The following is a 17,241-nucleotide window of genomic DNA, read 5'->3' on the forward strand; positions in this document are numbered from 1 at the left end:
TCAACTTCAACTCTTCATATCAAACACAATGCATGACTTGTACTCAAAGATATTAAATTAGGACGACTCAAATATTCGAGTGATAATACTAAAATACCCCTCCAATAAGGCATTCAAACGTGTCTTATCCTACAAGATTCTATGATGAGGATCAACTGGGTTACCGGGGATACCCATGTGGTCTGATCGATAAATCACCCCATCATTAGTGGGAGTGTTTGATGCCGTCTCTGGTTTGCTATGGAACAGGGAGCTACACATGCGTTGGTTCTTTGTAGCTTCTCATCTTCAGAGAGTTCATGTTGAATTTTTTTCTTGTTCGAAACAAAAATTAAATTCAATATGAAAAGTGTATGATAATTCTAGATCGTTGGATATAAAACAAAAAAAACATTTCATACGCTTTTTAGGTTGCATTTTATTTTTATTTCGAACAAAAATATATCATTGGGTTCGTAAGACTGATCAAAATACAAATATATTTTTACTAAATTTTTTTAAAAAATCTTTTGAACCCTAAAGATAAATCCTAAAAATTAAGATATCATTTTAATACCTCATAGGAGAATTACTCTAACAACGATTACATCATATATAAGCATATAAAAAGAGGATCTCCACTTAGGTAAATCTCTCACACTTTTTGACTTTCTACAACTAACTAAAGAGAAAGTTCTCGTTACCGAACAATCTCCTTAGCCTTTCTACGTTACTAAACTGACTAGACTAGAGCGTCGAAAAGTCCCCCGAAGAAAACCTCGAGGATCCCGTAGTTTTCGTTCATTACCTCTACAATAAAAGACAACACCTAAAGATTCTCTGTATGATCAACTGATATGCACGCAGACCCGAGAAACATACTACCGATCAGTCATCTGATTCTGCTCGTCATCACCGAGATTTACACGAGCCTTTGCCTCATAATTGCTTCTTCGTCATTATAAAAAAATCTCTAATATATACAAATTCATTGTTAAGAAATATAGTAAAAATTTGGGTGGTTTTTTTTCTTCCCCTTTTTGAAAAATTATTTGTTTAGAAAAGTGAATCACGCCAAAGCCCGAGGAAAGCATGCACATTTTTGTCTCCGAAAGTGAAATATTAGTAAAGTCCACAATAATAATAAATGGGCAATCCCAGAAAAAAAAGGTAACTAAAACGCCGAATGGAAAATGCCAAGAAAGGTGACGCAAGTCTCCCCAAACAAAACCCCTACTCACAAGTCCAGCATCGGGAACCGCCCATTTATTTTAATCAAGTGGGCTTTACTAAATCCATATAATATTCCGCACCACACACGAACACTTCCATCGAAATCATAACCTAGAGCTATCCAGAGCATCAGATGACGTCATCACTTATCAACCCCCTGGTAGACCTGCCTCATACCCTACCGTATAGCCTAGTCATCTACTAGTGTCTACACTAGTGGTCCCTAATTTTCTGGAGCCAAGGCTGGCAAGGCAGCAGCATCTGCTCCTCAGGATTTAAGATTTTTGATCGAACGGTCATGATCTTCCGTAATTGAAATCTGTCGTCTACAACAAATCACAAAAAGCCCACTGTTTGTTGCTCTAGAAATTAAGGATGTGTTAGGCTGTTACTGTTTTGTTAATGGGTTAAGTCACATGCATTGGAAGTCAATACAGCTTCTCTGCAGTTTTAATCAAAGACGTTGATATCGTGGAATTCACATAAATTTATGAATTTTAATAAATAGATTAAATGTCTGTGATTAAAATTACAGTGACTTCTAATACTAGGCTCGTCAGATTTGACGTTGAGATCGTGGAATTCACATAAATTTATGAATTTTAGTAAGCAGATTAGATGTACGTGATTAAAAATTACAATGATTTCTAATACTAGGCTGGTCAGATTTGTTAATCACTATCAGTCGAGGAAATATGTTACTCAGTACCAGATAGATAATTGATGAGTTACATCAAACTTGACTCTCTAGCTAATCACACATGAAGCTTTCATGCACAGTGAGAAAAATTATTGGTTTTTCTTTCACCAATCGGACGGTCACAATTGACTTCTTTATATTATTTACGTAAACATCAAATCAACATTTAATTAATTATATCAAACAGCGTTCTTAGACTCAAATCAAATATCAAACACCCTGATTCCATGCTACCAGTCTTAGACTAAAGACTCCACCCACCACGTCAATGAACCTTACAGCCTGGCAAAATAAGTTGACTTCCAATAAAATCTTCCCACGTGGCACTCATTGACGCTGACATTTTCGCTACTACAGCTGTTACTCTTACTCTTCAGCCGTATAAATACCGCTCTCGTTCACTCTTTTCTCTTCACTTGCAATTCTCTCTACCAAGATTTTTCAAAAAGACTACCCTTGGAAATGGCTTCTATTTACCATTCTACCATTCTCCTTCTCCTTCTTCTGCTTCCTCTCTGCTTTCTCACTCCTCCTCCTGTTTCCGCTACCCGAAAACTCACTGCTCTTGTTGAGCAGCAACCGCTTGTACTTAAATACCATAACGGTGCGCTCTTGAAAGGCAACATCACCGTTAATCTAGTCTGGTACGGGAAGTTCACGCCCGTTCAGCGGTCGGTGATCGTCGACTTCATAAACTCTCTGAACTACAACGGGGCCCCACTCCCTTCCACCGCATCTTGGTGGAAAACAACCGCCAAGTACCGTGGTGGTCCCTCCATCATCACCGTCGGGAAACAAACCCTCCTCGAAGACTACTCTCTGGGAAAAGTCCTCAAGAACTCCTACTTGCCCGCTCTAGCTTCCAAGGCGAACTTCCTGAACTCGATCAACGTTGTTCTCACTGCCAAGGACGTCGCCGTCGACGGATTCTGTATGTCCCGGTGTGGGACCCATGGGTCAACTCGCCCGACTGGAGGGTTGAAACGGGGTGCGTATGTCTGGGTCGGTAACTCGGAGACTCAGTGTCCGGGCCAATGCGCCTGGCCTTTCCACCAGCCCATTTACGGCCCACAGACACCGCCTTTAGTCGCCCCTAACGGAGACGTCGGAGTTGACGGTATGATCATAAACTTGGCAACCGTGTTGGCTAACGCCGTCACGAACCCGTTTAACCAAGGTTACTTCCAAGGCCCTCCTACTGCACCGCTGGAGGCGGTGTCTGCTTGCACGGGTCTGTTCGGGTCCGGAGCGTACCCGGGATATCCGGGTCAGTTGTTAGTGGATAAGGTCACGGGCGCGAGCTATAACGCGCACGGGGTTAACGGGAGAAAATATTTGTTGCCCGCCATGTGGGATCCGCAGACGAGCGCGTGCAAGACACTCGTGTGAGAGAGAAGGTGGAATTGTACACGTGGCTTAAAATTTTCTTATGTGTATGTTAGAAGATAAGGACGGACTACGGGGTGGGGAGGTGTATGGGCTGAAGATGGGGGTTTGGCTTTATGTTTTGTCGTTTTGTCTGACGTGTAAATTCGCTTTGCATGAAGAATGTGAAAAATAGTAGGAAATGAAAATACAAATAAAAATAATATTTTATTGAAAAAGGGAGGCCAAAGTGGATTGGGTTTACCTGAGTCTCGTTGGAGTGGTAATGATGGTATATATCACCCTTCCAGAGTTTGAATTCTCCTCTCCATTTTAATAGAAGTGTATTGGGTATGTGTTTTTTTTTCTTGGTTTGTTGTTTTGAGAATTTTCATGGGAATCCAATAGAGAATGATTTCAAAATTAATCATAATTAGTTGGGTGGGTATTAGGTATGTTGTTGATGTGTCATAATTGTTTGTGATTTGTTATAATTTTTCTTTTGTCATTAAATGGTACTTGAAAAAAAAACCTTGATCGTTGAGAGAAGGTTTTAGTTCTTGTTATAAACAAACTTGATTGTTTTTCAAACAATGGAAAGATTATAAATCCAACACAGGTCTTGTTGCATGAACAAATTCCTCATAAACAATCATAGATTATAGAACAATATAGAGAAGCAATCGAAAAGAGAGAAAAAGAACACAAAATTTACGAAGTTTGACAATGTGCCCACGTTCTCGAGATTTGCGATTGTTTTCAATATAAAAAATTTCTTAATACAATCGCTTGAGATTTTCAATCCTTATATACAAACTACTTAGTTACTCAAAAAATATAATTTTACCCTCATACTAAAATAACCAACTCACATCAATAATATCGTACCATACAGCGGGAGCTCCGTCCCCCGCACCCCGACCTATACTGATAGTAATGAACAACTAGTGACTGTCGAGCACAACTTTCTATTCTCTCATAACTTTTAAGTACTAGATAATATTTCTAATATGAGTCATTATTTAACGGAAATTTCAAACCTTATATTATTTCTAATATATGCCCACTTGGAACATCAACCACAAACTCTTTTAGCTAAAAGAAAAAAAGGAAAAAGCATATTATATTACACTGGCGCAGAAAGATGGTTCATGAATCATGATGCAAGGGAATAAAAAAAAATCACACCCCACAGTCCTTCTGTTTCTTTTGGAGAGGCAGCTGGCCTCACTATTCTTATCTTCTTCTAGCCTTTTTTTTTTAATGAGCTGCTTCTTCCAGCTTTACCTCTTACAGAAAGTAAAAATAAGAGACAAATTTGCCTTTTCTCGTCTTCTTCCTCAAGTGGATGTGGTAGTCATTCTTTCTTATCCAAGAAAATTTGGTACTTTTTTGGCATCATGCTCTGATGCTTTTACATATGTTGCTAATAGTCTCTTTCAGCAAATTTTTACTTACTGTAAAAAGAGGTAGTACTGATAAATTTCCAAAGGATCCTGTCAGAAAAGTAAATGACATCAAATGGTAGTAAGCAAGGATATATTAAAGAGTGCTGCACAGCCAAGAAAAAGAAGACAAGCAACAACCCAGATACAGTATTAGAAGAAAATTATCTAACTTTTAATTTACCATAAATAAGGAGCATTAAGCTCTAGATATAGACAGATGCAAGTTTCAGGCCATCACTTGCTTGATTATTTATTAAGACTTGCCTGTTCTGGAATATAGAAACTTTATGGTCTTGCAGAACTTTATCAGATACTAGTGCTACTACAGAGTCTAATTTACCTAGATCATGCCAAGAGCTAAGCAGCTCAGATAGGTGAACCTCAACAGAGGGATTGGAGTTTACGCGTTGTAGAACCCCGCGGATGGAGACAGGTGACGCGATGCAAGCCTTCTTTTCCGTAACCGTTCAGCAATAATGAAGGCAAGCTCCAGAGATTGAGAAGCATTAAGCCGTGGGTCACAATGAGTGTGATACCGTGAGCTCAGATCATCGTAGGTTATAGTTTGCGAGCCTCCCAAGCATTCTGTTACATTCTGCCCAGTCATCTCCAAATGGACTCCTCCAGGGTAGCTACCTTCTTGATCATGCACATCAAAGAATGCTCTCACCTCGGCCTACAACACAGTATTAATAGTAAAAAAGTTGTTTTTGTTTGTCCTTACATAAAACTGAAAACTTCAAGGAAACACGAGTTTTGGACTTGGCAATGTCTTATGGAAACAACACAAGGTGCACAAAAGGCCTTGCAGTAGTTGTGGGGTCTGGAAAGGAGAAATAAATATACACAGCTGCATCCCTGCATTGTGGAAAGTCTGTTCTTGTGGTTTGAACCTGTGATGTCCAGCTGCAATAGCGCAACTTACCCTACTTAACCAATACAACCACCAACATAAAGTGGCACCTCAAGGCTGAGTTACAGAGTTAGTCGAGAAATACAGCACGGGTGAGTCTTGCTACGAAAGATTGCAAAATATTCAGGTTTAAATAGGAGCCACGTATTCCTATGTACTCAAGAGTGCTACAAATAATAAGCAAAGTAAATGAGAAGCAAATTCGGTCACCAATTCATGCTTAACAAGCCTGCTTCAAGCTGCTTGCATACATGTAATGGTTGGGCTGGGCAAACATGCCAGTTAACCTAGATGCATTCAGTTAAGCTGCTTATCATGATATGCATACAAAACATGCCATCTAGATCAAATAACAAATAAGACAGATTAAAACAACTGACAACTAATTATGCAAAAAAAAATTGATTAGAAAAAAATCCATTTTTCACATGAGAATCAACTTTTCAAGTTTTTTACTTTTCCATGGTGTAGCATACTATGAGACATTGTTGCCAAGGAACCAAACTTCAAATTATTCATTAAGGTCATAGACATGAACTGTATCTAGATACTAATGCTATTTCTACACAATCTCAATATTAAAACCAAGTAACTGATGATAAAAGAGTCAAACAAAAAATATAATAACCATACCCTTATCGCATCAAAAGAACGTGTTTTGAGTCCAGAAGGAGCTTTGATGGTGTTGCCATGCATGGGGTCGCTAACCCAGGTAACAATTTGACCTGCTCTGCGGACTGCCCTTATCAAATGTGGCAGTTTCACTCTCATGTTCTCAGCTCCCATTCTTACAATCACTGTTATTCTTCCGGGCTTGTTCTGAGGATTTAGTATATCTATGAGTCTAACTAGTTCATTAGGATCCATCTTGTCACTCACCTGCATCACAACGCCCATCATTTAGGCATCTGGATTCTGCAAAATCTATAAGCAATCGCAAAGCAAGTTGATTGCTTCATGAAAGAAAAAAACAAACAAACATAGTACTACAAAAACCATTGTAAAGACATAAATCAGGTTCCACAACAAATGTGGCCACGTAACTTAGCTCTATTCAACATAACTAACCAAAGGAAAATAAAGTTTTGAAATTTGAATGGTCTGCTGAACATTTATGCATAAAAGGGGCAAATTTTAGATACCTTGATACCAAGGGGATTAGAAATCCCTCTCAAGAACTCAACATGAGCACAATCAAGTTGGCGGGTGCGTTCCCCAACCCAAAGCATGTGAGCAGAGCAATCATAGTAAAGCCCAGAAGTTGAATCCTCCCTAGTGAATGCCTGCTCATAAGGCAACAGAAGGCACTCATGAGATGTCCAGAACTCTGTTGTTGTCATGATTGGATGGCCAACACCGAGTCCAGCAGCAGCCATGAAACCCAATGCTTCATCAACTCGGTGACCAAGTTCACGGTACCTGTTCATTCAAAACAAATATTTTTAAACGAAATATTTCCAACAGGGATAGGACATAAACAGTTTAGATTCTCGAAATAGCCTAGATAATTGGAAAAGCAATATGTAGGACCTAAGCCCTGGAAAAATAAAGCAAGCCACATAATAGTTCACACTTCACACAAGAAACTGCATAAAACATAATAATGCAGTATCTGGGTTGTTTCTCCTTTCAACAAGATCGCGCCAGTAAAAACAAGGTTAAACATCAAGTTACATCTAATAGAGGTAAACAACACCCGTGCACAAGACTCGTGTATTGGGTGGGGTCGGGGACAAACAAGATGTACGCAAACCTTACCTCCACATAATATGTGGAGAGGTTGTTTCCAAGAATTGAAAATCCGACTATGAAAAAAAACACAACAACAATTGACACATTATAGCAACCCCTGCCCCTCCAAGATAGGATTGGAAGAAAATAAAGAGAAAATAAAACTTATATGAATATGGTGGCCTCCCAGAACATTAAAGCTTCCATTATAGATTTAAGAATTTGAGTTATTACTGAATATGGAAGGAGGCCAATGGAGTAAGCTAGAGAAATAACCAAAGGGTATCCCTAGTTTAACTTTCAATCTTTCATCTTCTCCAGAAATTTCTTTTACATGGCATGGGTTACATAGAGTAGATGTCACATTCTGACATTCATATGTAGCATGAGTGCATATCCCAACAAAAGTATTCTTGAAGCAAGTTCTCTCTATTTGCTACTTAATAATTTTGTGCATAAAATGTAAATTAAATGGAGAGAAAACAGACCTATCACCCTGCTCACTGTTCTTTGCAAAATCTAGATTCCACTGGGAAACTCTCTGCATGGCTGCATAACCTCCAGTGGCAAAAGCCCTTAGAAGATTCAAAGTGGCCACAGACTGGGTATAGGCCCTTATCATTCTTTGGGGATCTGGAACCCTTGATTCTGCATCAAACGCATCACCATTCACATTATCACCTCTGTAACTAGGCAACTTCACCCCATCCTTCTCCTCGAATGAGCCAGATCTTGGCTTTGCAAATTGACCAGCCATTCTCCCCACCTAGATAATAATACAATAATTTCAAATAACTCAATGTCTCCATTACACTTTATTATATCATCAACAAAACGAAAAACAATTAATTGAAACAATGAGGATCTAGTTAACAGATCAAGGGATCTAGACATTTCAGGAGAGGCAAGGAAGTAGAAAAATGAGGGAAAAGAAAAAGAACGAAAAAAAAAACCAACGAACTACAATACCGCTAAATCCAACTCCAGGTCAAGCAACTTCAGCCATAATTTTCCTCATGTAAATTTATTGATGCAAGAACTTGACACTTCAAACTGGACTTCAGTCACATCATTTCAATTTCGACAAAATATCACATACTACATTTACTGGAAGGGCAAAAAAAAACAGAGAAGATGAATAAACAGAATGGAAGGTTCACGGTACCATCATGGCTACTTAATTGAATCACAGAGTCAGATTCAAGTTCGATCATCAAACCAAGAAATATGCAAGTTGACTACAGAACTAAGTCAAAAACTCCAATTCTCCCAAATTAAATTTAATTCCACCATCCACATAATTTCCCGGATCACTAATAATGTTAACAGCCCACAACTGATAGAAACGAGACCATTAAGTGTGGCTTCATTTGATTATCAGGTCATCTAGACCTTAATTTCACTAATTCAGACAATATAGTAACCATCAAAACACCTACCACACGCACTCTCCCACACAGCCCTATTCAACCACAAAAAGAAAACCAAATAAAAAACAATTGTACAGAGTTCTATTGACCTCAACTGCTATTCCACCAAGCACATTATATTTATTACTCAGAACCTCAAAAAATAAATCAAAAAAAATCAAAGCAGAACCACAAAACCCAGAATTTCCATTTCTTTCCAGTTCATAACATGCACACGCCCTCACTCAAACCAATAAACACACAAAACCCGAAAAATACAAACCATTTCCGTTTTCTTTTTCTTTTTCTTCCGCCTGAGGAATAAAGTTTGATTCTTCCATAAAGTACTCCATAACTACGGAATTAAGAGAAAAGTAGAAGCCAAACCTTGATGACAGGCATTTGTCCGCCGAACATAAGGACGACACCCATCTGGAGAAGCACGCGGAATGTGTCACGAATGTTGTTGGCATTGAATTCCTTGAAGCTTTCAGCGCAGTCACCACCCTGAAGCAAGAAGGCGTTGCCGAAAGCCGCCTGGCCGAGTCTGTCTTCGAGTTTCCGGGCCTCGCCGGCGAAGACGATTGGAGGAAAGGTGGAGAGCGTCTGAAGAACAGATTCCAGGGCTTCTTTGTCAGGGTAATCAGGGAGCTGGAGGGCTTGCTTGGATTTCCAACTATCGAGAGTCCATGTGGTGGGGAGCGATGGGGTGGTAGAGAGTTGGGGCTTGGTGGGGTCAGCTGAGTGAATTGCCGAGATGGAGGGTTTAGGAGAAACAGGGAAGAAAAGGCGGCTGCGACGGTGGTGGTGGTGGTGACGGCGGTCGAACAGGAGGGATTTGGAGGGGAGGGAGGAGGACGTGGTAAGAGACATCGTGGCAAAGTCCGGGCAATGTGAGGATGGAAAGCTTAGAAAAATCAATAAAATTCTTTGAATAAATGTATTTACATATATAGTGTTAATTTTTAATTGATAATTTCACATAAAATTTTGATTTTTTAGAATTAATTAATTTTTGAGTTTTGACTTCTATGTTCTAAATGAAATAAATAAAATTGTAAAAGCTTATTCTTCTGTATCCATAGAATATTCTTTTATTTACATCAGGTACCAGGTAGACGGACGGAAGAATATTATTGACCTGAGAATTCACAATAAAGTAATGTCAACGAGACTTTCAACAACCTTACAAATGTAAGATCACATTAAAAATAAACAACGAAGCTTGACACTGATATGCTGCTGACCAGAGAAGGTTCGATGGTCAAATTAGTTGACGCTGGTAAGATTGATAATGAGCGAAAAGAGAGAGCTTAGAGAGAGCATTGAATGCCTCTTTGTGATGGAGGCCCCATGTATTTATAGGGATTCTGATCAAGTGAGTTATGAGTTGACAAGCATTGAGCCTTGTTCAGACCATAGGCCTCCGAAGGAGCTTCTTGGGCTATGGGCCCATTGGTTGGCATTATAGGGCTTTTGGACCTTTGTTGAAGGAGTTGTGATTATTGTAGAGGTCCATCGATTAGACAACCTAGGCTGTGGGTCTCTTGAACTCCATTGAGGTTTGCGTGGACCTTTGTTGGGGAGACTTAGTGCACACAGATGGGTTTTCCCCCATACAAATATCTTCTTATTTTTCACGACTTCTTCCAACTCCCTTAGCAATATTTCAAAATCTCCCAATTTTACGTGATCAATAATGCTTTAGACCTCCAAAATTTAACCCACATTTCACCCCCAATTAATATAAAGTATTGGATATCAAGTGAGTCTTACATGTGTTTATACTGGATGACTAATTTTGAGTGACGTAACAATACTCCTAGCCCGTAGGTTATTCAGACTGATACAAGAGAAATTTAACTGTCCTTTGTAGGCTTGTAGCTGTTTAAAGTTTAAACTACTACTTGCTCTGATAATAAAATTTAAAAAAAAAAAAAACACACTTGCTCATATACAAGGATGTGGGAATGTTCAGACGACAAAAATCCATATAAAAAAAAAGAAGTAAATCAGATAAAAAAAAAAATACAACTTACAACCCAGAGAAAGCCTTCAAGGGTATTTATCACTTGAAGTTTAAATACACCCTCCCAAGAAAAGACTACTACCATACTCCATTTCCACGAGTAGCCAGAGGAAGAAGCCATGATGGATATGGATAGATTTCTGGCTACTGATGTGGCTCATTACAAAGGCACAGCGTTGGGAATACTGTATAGAGAGCAAATGCAACAGCAGCTTGCCAGCAGCAGAAGCTTCTGAGAATAAATATCAACAATACAAAGGGCATACACAATTGAAATATGAAGAATTTGTAGTTTGCAACATTTTATCACAACCCCAACTAAATCCTCAATGTCATATAGATTGCTACATGATGATCCAACAGAATAAAGAGGAGGAAAAAATAGTTCGCTGGATACGTTCATCGAGCAATCAGTAGTTTGCTGGAATGAAAGCCTTCAGTAGTAAGGGTTATAACGCATAGGTGCCCGGAACCTTGGGACCTTCCTGCAAGGAAAAGCATGACAAATTTCTGTCACCGCAGTTTAAACGAAAAGGCCAGGAAAGAAAAATGTGATAGGAGTTCAGTAAGTCAAGAGGCAACTTTCTAAAGATTTATACCCGTATCCATAAGGAGAATACATAAAAGGAGATGGCATATATGCCCCCCTAGCTCGAAGTCCCATATAAGGATTGGGTCTGCGACCTCGAAATTGCTTCATTCCGGGAACATTGGTCCGCTTAGCAGTGACCTGCTAGCACATACAAACACAATGGAACCTGGAGTCAAGTTTAAATTGATGGTTATATATGTTTAACTTGAAACATTTGAGTAGAGAATGAAGAGCTGTTTAACCTTCAATTGTCGGCCGTGAAGTTCAGATTCATTCAGAAGGAGAGCTTCCTGAACTGCCTCTACTTCAAGGAACTCCACATAAGCATAACCCTTTGGTTGTCCAAACTTGTCTGTACGAATAGTGACCCTATTAACGGTCCCACATGCCTGGAAATGCTGCTGCACTTCTTCAGGTGTACAAGAATAATCCACCTGCATGGCAAGTTTAAACTGAAATGGATTATCTGCAGCCAAGAGTAAATCAACAAGGCAAGATAATAATACAATAAATAGAAGACGACTGATCTGTAGAAGATTCTTGTTCCTTATTCCCCAGTAAAACCAAAAAAGCTTGACCATCTATTCATATGTTGATGAGGGGAACTGTGAACGAAGGATCATGCTTATTAATCACTTAAAGCTAGCAAGTAACAGACAAGATTCTGGGAGGATTAGATCACTAGGGTTAACCAAGCTTTCATCAAAACAATATATCCTTCAAAAGTACGCATGTGGAAGAAGGTGACAAAAAGGGTAAAATGTGTTGGCAATATCTCATATTAAGGTTAAGGAGCTATGGAAACACTAAATTCAAATGTCTCAAGAGTGAAAGGTGTGGTACTCTAGAAATACGTTGAGGATTCTTCCAGGCTGAGGTTTGACTTATAAACACATGTTAAACCTGTTGTCATTCGAACAAAGAGCAGCAAAAAGTTGTATTCTTATTACAGATTGTGAAAACAAGTAGTTTCTCCCAATGAAAGAGGGGAAATTGCTGAATTATGTAAATCTACTCTCACATTCTTTCTTCCGCTTTATTTTCACACGATAACTTTTGATCAAAACAAGACCAAAGGGGAAAAAGAAAGGAGTTTTCCCATATGGCGGCAAAAGCTGCAAATACTTTCTTTCTTTTTTGTTGGAAAAGAATTTTATTCATAAGGCCCCAAGCAGGTGCACCAAAGTGGTTAGAAGGAGGCAATACATATAGCATCAAGAAGATTGTCATTAGAGCATGAAAGCTTTGAACAAATACTCTCAACAAGAATGGAAACAGAAGATTCTATATTGTCAAATGTTCTCCTGCAAATCCTTCATCTATAATCCAGAGAGAGCTGTTAAACATAGAAACTTAACACCACATGCATATACATATAGATGCACATATTGAACAAATAAATGGGAAAACAAGGAACCTAATTTCTGAAGTTGCAACTAATTGAAATTTAAGTTGTGATGATGTCAGTCGTACTAACCAACATTTCATATGATAACAGATAACTCTAGTAACATTTCATGCAAAATTTCAACATATAAAACTTTATCAAAGCCATTTTCCATAGGCCATAGCATCCCAAGAATGTACACATGTGCTGAGAAGATGCATTTACAAACATTTTATGGAAGTAAACCACTAGCATGCATATTCAACTAGCTCCATGAAGATAATATCTACTAATTATAGACCATATACAGGACATAAAAGGAGCTAAAGTTAGTGCATATCTGAAACATTCAATCCAAACAATGGACAGAGGATTTGCTTTAGAAAAAGCAGTACTTGAGACAGGTAAATCATGAGGACATTTGCAAAATTAACTTCTAACATACATGATGCTTTTAAAAAAAATCTGCAGAACAAGTTATTTTCATAGCAGAAGAGGCCTCACATTGCCAACAAATACTGAACGAGCATCAACCTCCTCTTTATTTGTCTGAGATGCAGCTGCGGTTGCTGAATCTGGTAAACAAAAAAGAGGGTGAGACGGTAGACCGAATCATCTAAACAAACAACAGACACAGTGGGCACTACGCTCCCTTATTAATATACAAAACAATGAGAAGAAGGATAAAAAAAAATCCACTTATGTAAGAAAGTAATTCGTCTTTTCATCAGTTATCTTTATTGCTCATGCTTATCCACTGATAGTAACAACAAGTCAACAACTATGCAGGTCTATTCTTTCTTGAAAAATCAATTTACCAAAGTTCCCATTTTGACAGAGAACTTCTAGAGTTGCAATTTCATCAATCGGATATCCATTTCCAGTTGCTTTCTAATCAATACTTGATATTTTAAAATGCACCAGCAGGCAGCAACAACTACTGAGCTAAGTATGCAACTATACACAAAGTTTTAGAGAGCTAAAGTTCTCGTGGAGCATTTGTTTCAGAAATGTAGGGCCGATACTAGCATATCAAGACTAAAATATACAAGAGCATTAGCCATCACCTCTACATGCATATTCAAAACTGAAAGAAACTACACAGATTCTTCCATTATATTGCCACCTTCCATATCTGCATCGCATGTTACCGAAACAACTGAACCTATGGAAATTAAACAAATCAACATACACCACCAACATAAAATCTACTCAATTGAATTAACGAAAAAAGAAAGTGACTTCATTGAATGAAACCAACCTAGGGAAAAAAGGCTAATTTACTCAACATACACAGTTTCAAATTCTTTACTCGTAAGTACTTTTTGCATCTAAACAATCGTAGCACAAACGAATCATACATTATTGATTATAGAGGTACACTATCCCCTAGAAACTATCGATAAAAGGAGGAGAACGAAAACATCAGAAAAAGAACGAAAAAGGGGTACCTTGCGCAGAACTCATCTCCTTCTCAACCTTGGCCTGCATCTCTCGCAGAGCAGCGGCTTCGTCTTCCATCTCCTTCAGACGCGCATTCATATCGTCCAGTTCCTGCAATTCAAATCAATAGAGTCTGAGAAAACCCAATTGAAGCGAATTGGGGTCGAGAGTTTTCTGGTCGATTTCGAGTGAGTATTTGACATAGAGAGAAGAAAAAGAAAAAAAAGAAGGAATTCAGAGTAAACATTACTGCTTCTTTACTGGTACTGTTGTCTGCGACGTCCATCTCCACATCGCCTTCCATATCTCTCTCCGTCCACCCCTCGCTACAGAGTCGAAGGGAGCGGCCGTGGGCTATAAGAAATTAAGAAATATTATAAAATTGAGAATTATTTAAAATTGTGCATTATATTTTACCAATATATTTTTTTATTTGTTTAGTCTGTTGGAACATATTCCGTCATAGTTTAGTGTAGCTGTTTAATTTGCTTGAGTGATTCGGTGTTTATAAATCTTAAATATTGGGATTATTACTTAAAAAAAACATATTTTAATATTAAATTCACTCATTTTCTTTTGCATAATATTTTATTAGTTAATATTTAGGCAGTACAATACCACCATGTAATAATTATCATAACTTAATCAATTATAATTAAAAGTAAACATTTATTAATAAACTTTCAAATAAAATTATTAGGTATATCTGAAACTTAATAATTTATATAAAAAAGGTTATCTTTTTAAGTATCTTCTACAAGGCATTGTGCATGAGCTCAAAAATGATCGTGTAGAGAGAAATAAGAGCATTTGAAAAATCACATATACGTTGTTTTTAAAATGTTGTATTAAATATTATTATATAACTATCTAAAATGTTATGATTATTTTGTTCAATTTTTGCTAATAGTATTTATACTGTTCAAAATGATGTGACAAATTATATACAAATGCATTATGCAATTCGTCGTGCAACATAAGCAATCAATTATCAAATTGTTCTACCTTTCAAGGGATATAGGGACATGTTCAATCAAGGAACATGTTAAAAAAAATAGATTGTTACATATTTTAAAAAGTTGTTATGTATTTAAAATGTTTTGCGAAGATTGAATAGAGCTTCTGATATATTTTGGAATATGAGTGAAAAATATGGGTATTCTATATATTTGAAAGTTAAAATCATCAAATGCTATGAAAATGTTACCGTCATGTAGCATTTCAAAATGCTCTCCAAAAAATGCACTTTAAATGCTGTTTCAAATGAGACGTTTAGTTACATATATGCTATTTGAAATGTTCTATCAAAATGAGCTTATATTGATATGGTTGTAAAATGAGGATATTTTGGAGGTCGGAGGGATAAATATCTTTATTCCAAAACTCAAAATTGCTTAACTTGTAAATGTAAAATTGCTGAACTTGGACAGGTGTATGATATATAATAATTTACTTAATAACATATTATTTTTAGATTCACCGGATACATATTTTTATGACATAAAAATCCGCGGTCACTATCCTTAGGTTTTGTTTATGTAATACTCTTAATTTGTGACCGCGGTTTTCATCTCCCAAATTGTGGTTTAACAATGCTCTGATAATTCTACTGTTTTATGACATAAAACTAACGTATTTATACCAAACAAATTTTATAACATGAAAATCCGCGGCCACAATCCTTTGGCTATGCACCGGTAAACCCAATATTACTACTCAATATTTCAAAAAGATTTGAGTTACAAATTTTGCGTATGGCAATATATTTCTTTCCAAAATTAAGTAGATACTAAATTGGATAATCCGGGATATACATTGTTTCCCCATAAATTTTGCTTCTCTAATACGCTTAATTTTTTGTTATAAATACCTTAGCATAATCACACTAATCACCAAACCCAATTTGTCTACTCAACACAAAGTTGTAATATTTGCACATAGGGAGAATGATTCCAAACCCAAGGAAAATAATGGCAGAAGCAGAAGGAGAAGAAAAGGTAGGAGTTTATGTTTATCGAGTCAGTGATTTACCAGAATTATCAAGGTATACACAATGGATTTCCATCCAAATTGTGGTTGGAGTAGCCACAGTTGTACTCCTGATTTCTATGGTTCTGCCATAGATGTGGTTATACAGAACATAAGCAGGAGTACTGTGAGTGATGGTGTCCTACATGGTGGAGTGGGCTGCCATTGATGGGGAGAATATGAGAGCTATGAGATTGCAATGATTATGAAGGTTACTGTGAGGGGTGTTTGGTTCATCTTTGGCCTACAATCTATAAGGGTTTGAAGGTTAGTTTTCTGGAAGTAAAATGAAGAACGCAAAGCAAAACAACTTTAACCAACCCAGATTTTTCCTGCCCAAATCGGCAGGAAAATTTGAAAATGTTGGTTAAATGGTCCTCTCGAGTAGCATTTCAGAATGCTCTTAAAATGGTGCTAGAAATGCTAGTGCCAAATTTATGTTATGATATGGCAAGCCTTGAAGGGGTTGATTTGCAGGGATTTGGGTGTGGATAGTCCCTGGATAGATTTGAGAAAGTACAGAAAACCCATTTGGATGGACTCCAGGATAGGGGAGAAGATTATGGGTAGTTGTTACTTTGTGTGAGTAAATTTTATTTGGAGTAACAACAGTAGTACTCCTCACCTCTATGGTTCTGCCATAGATGTGGTTATGGAGAACATAACCAGGAGATGGAAAAAAAAGAAAGGAAAGTGTTGGTGCACAGCAAGTAGTGAAGATGTTAAATTTTTTGTAAAAATGGAGTAACTCTTGTATACCACGAGAAACTAGAAATTTGTTCAGAGATTGTCTTGAAATTAAGGCTCCGTTTGGCAGACAATTTTGACAGTAGTGTATATACTAACAGATATGGTGGTAGCAGATATGTTGAACAATAATGATAGCAGATATGCTGAACAAGCTGTCTGAATGGTTGTTAGTGTTTGGTTAGACTTTTGTTTGTAACATATATGTTGTATAATATTCTGAGGCAAATTACGCAC

General features: G+C 37.6%; 3 protein-coding genes across 3 annotated transcripts; 1 reads left to right on the plus strand and 2 right to left on the minus strand.

Moving 5' to 3' along the window:
- The first annotated feature begins 2,318 nt into the window (after positions 1 to 2,318).
- LOC119981989 (protein EXORDIUM-like 2) lies at positions 2,319 to 3,642 on the plus strand. The gene has a single exon (XM_038825129.1). The coding sequence runs from the start codon at positions 2,375 to 2,377 to the stop codon at positions 3,299 to 3,301; it is 927 nt and encodes a 308-aa protein (XP_038681057.1). The 5' UTR covers positions 2,319 to 2,374; the 3' UTR covers positions 3,302 to 3,642.
- Positions 3,643 to 4,875: 1,233 nt separating this feature from the next.
- Positions 4,876 to 9,690, minus strand: LOC119981988 (phospho-2-dehydro-3-deoxyheptonate aldolase 2, chloroplastic-like). The gene is made up of 5 exons (XM_038825128.1): positions 9,166 to 9,690; positions 7,858 to 8,135; positions 6,781 to 7,057; positions 6,272 to 6,517; positions 4,876 to 5,401 (listed from the first exon to the last, which is right to left on the minus strand). Exons 1-5 carry the CDS (start codon positions 9,649 to 9,651, stop codon positions 5,126 to 5,128), a joined length of 1,563 nt encoding a protein of 520 aa, XP_038681056.1. The 5' UTR covers positions 9,652 to 9,690; the 3' UTR covers positions 4,876 to 5,125.
- A 1,274-nt stretch (positions 9,691 to 10,964) lies between these two features.
- Positions 10,965 to 14,592, minus strand: LOC119981990 (polyadenylate-binding protein 2-like). The gene is made up of 6 exons (XM_038825130.1): positions 14,480 to 14,592; positions 14,238 to 14,340; positions 13,291 to 13,361; positions 11,642 to 11,833; positions 11,407 to 11,537; positions 10,965 to 11,292 (listed from the first exon to the last, which is right to left on the minus strand). The coding sequence occupies exons 1-6, from the start codon at positions 14,531 to 14,533 to the stop codon at positions 11,244 to 11,246; spliced, it is 600 nt and encodes a 199-aa protein (XP_038681058.1). The 5' UTR covers positions 14,534 to 14,592; the 3' UTR covers positions 10,965 to 11,243.
- Positions 14,593 to 17,241: the final 2,649 nt, after the last annotated feature.

Source organism: Tripterygium wilfordii, chromosome 17, assembly GCF_013401445.1.
Source record: "Tripterygium wilfordii isolate XIE 37 chromosome 17, ASM1340144v1, whole genome shotgun sequence".
NCBI classification, from domain to species: domain Eukaryota; kingdom Viridiplantae; phylum Streptophyta; class Magnoliopsida; order Celastrales; family Celastraceae; genus Tripterygium; species Tripterygium wilfordii.

Bases quoted from the DNA above. Each gene is read 5' to 3' on its own strand.
- LOC119981989 (XM_038825129.1), top strand. From the start codon at position 2,375: ATGGCTTCTATTTACCATTCTACCATTCTCCTTCTCCTTCTTCTGCTT.
- LOC119981988 (XM_038825128.1), bottom strand. From the start codon at position 9,651: ATGTCTCTTACCACGTCCTCCTCCCTCCCCTCCAAATCCCTCCTGTTC. The intron at 8,136-9,165 runs GTTTGGCTTCTA...ATTATTATCTAG, and splicing joins GACAAATGCCTGTCATCAAG to GTGGGGAGAATGGCTGGTCA. The intron at 5,402-6,271 runs GTATGGTTATTA...ACTGTGTTGTAG, and splicing joins GTTCTTTTGATGCGATAAGG to GCCGAGGTGAGAGCATTCTT.
- LOC119981990 (XM_038825130.1), bottom strand. From the start codon at position 14,533: ATGGAAGGCGATGTGGAGATGGACGTCGCAGACAACAGTACCAGTAAA. The intron at 11,538-11,641 runs GTTAAACAGCTC...ATGTGCTAGCAG, and splicing joins TTCACGGCCGACAATTGAAG to GTCACTGCTAAGCGGACCAA. The intron at 11,293-11,406 runs GTATAAATCTTT...TTTTCCTTGCAG, and splicing joins TATTCTCCTTATGGATACGG to GAAGGTCCCAAGGTTCCGGG.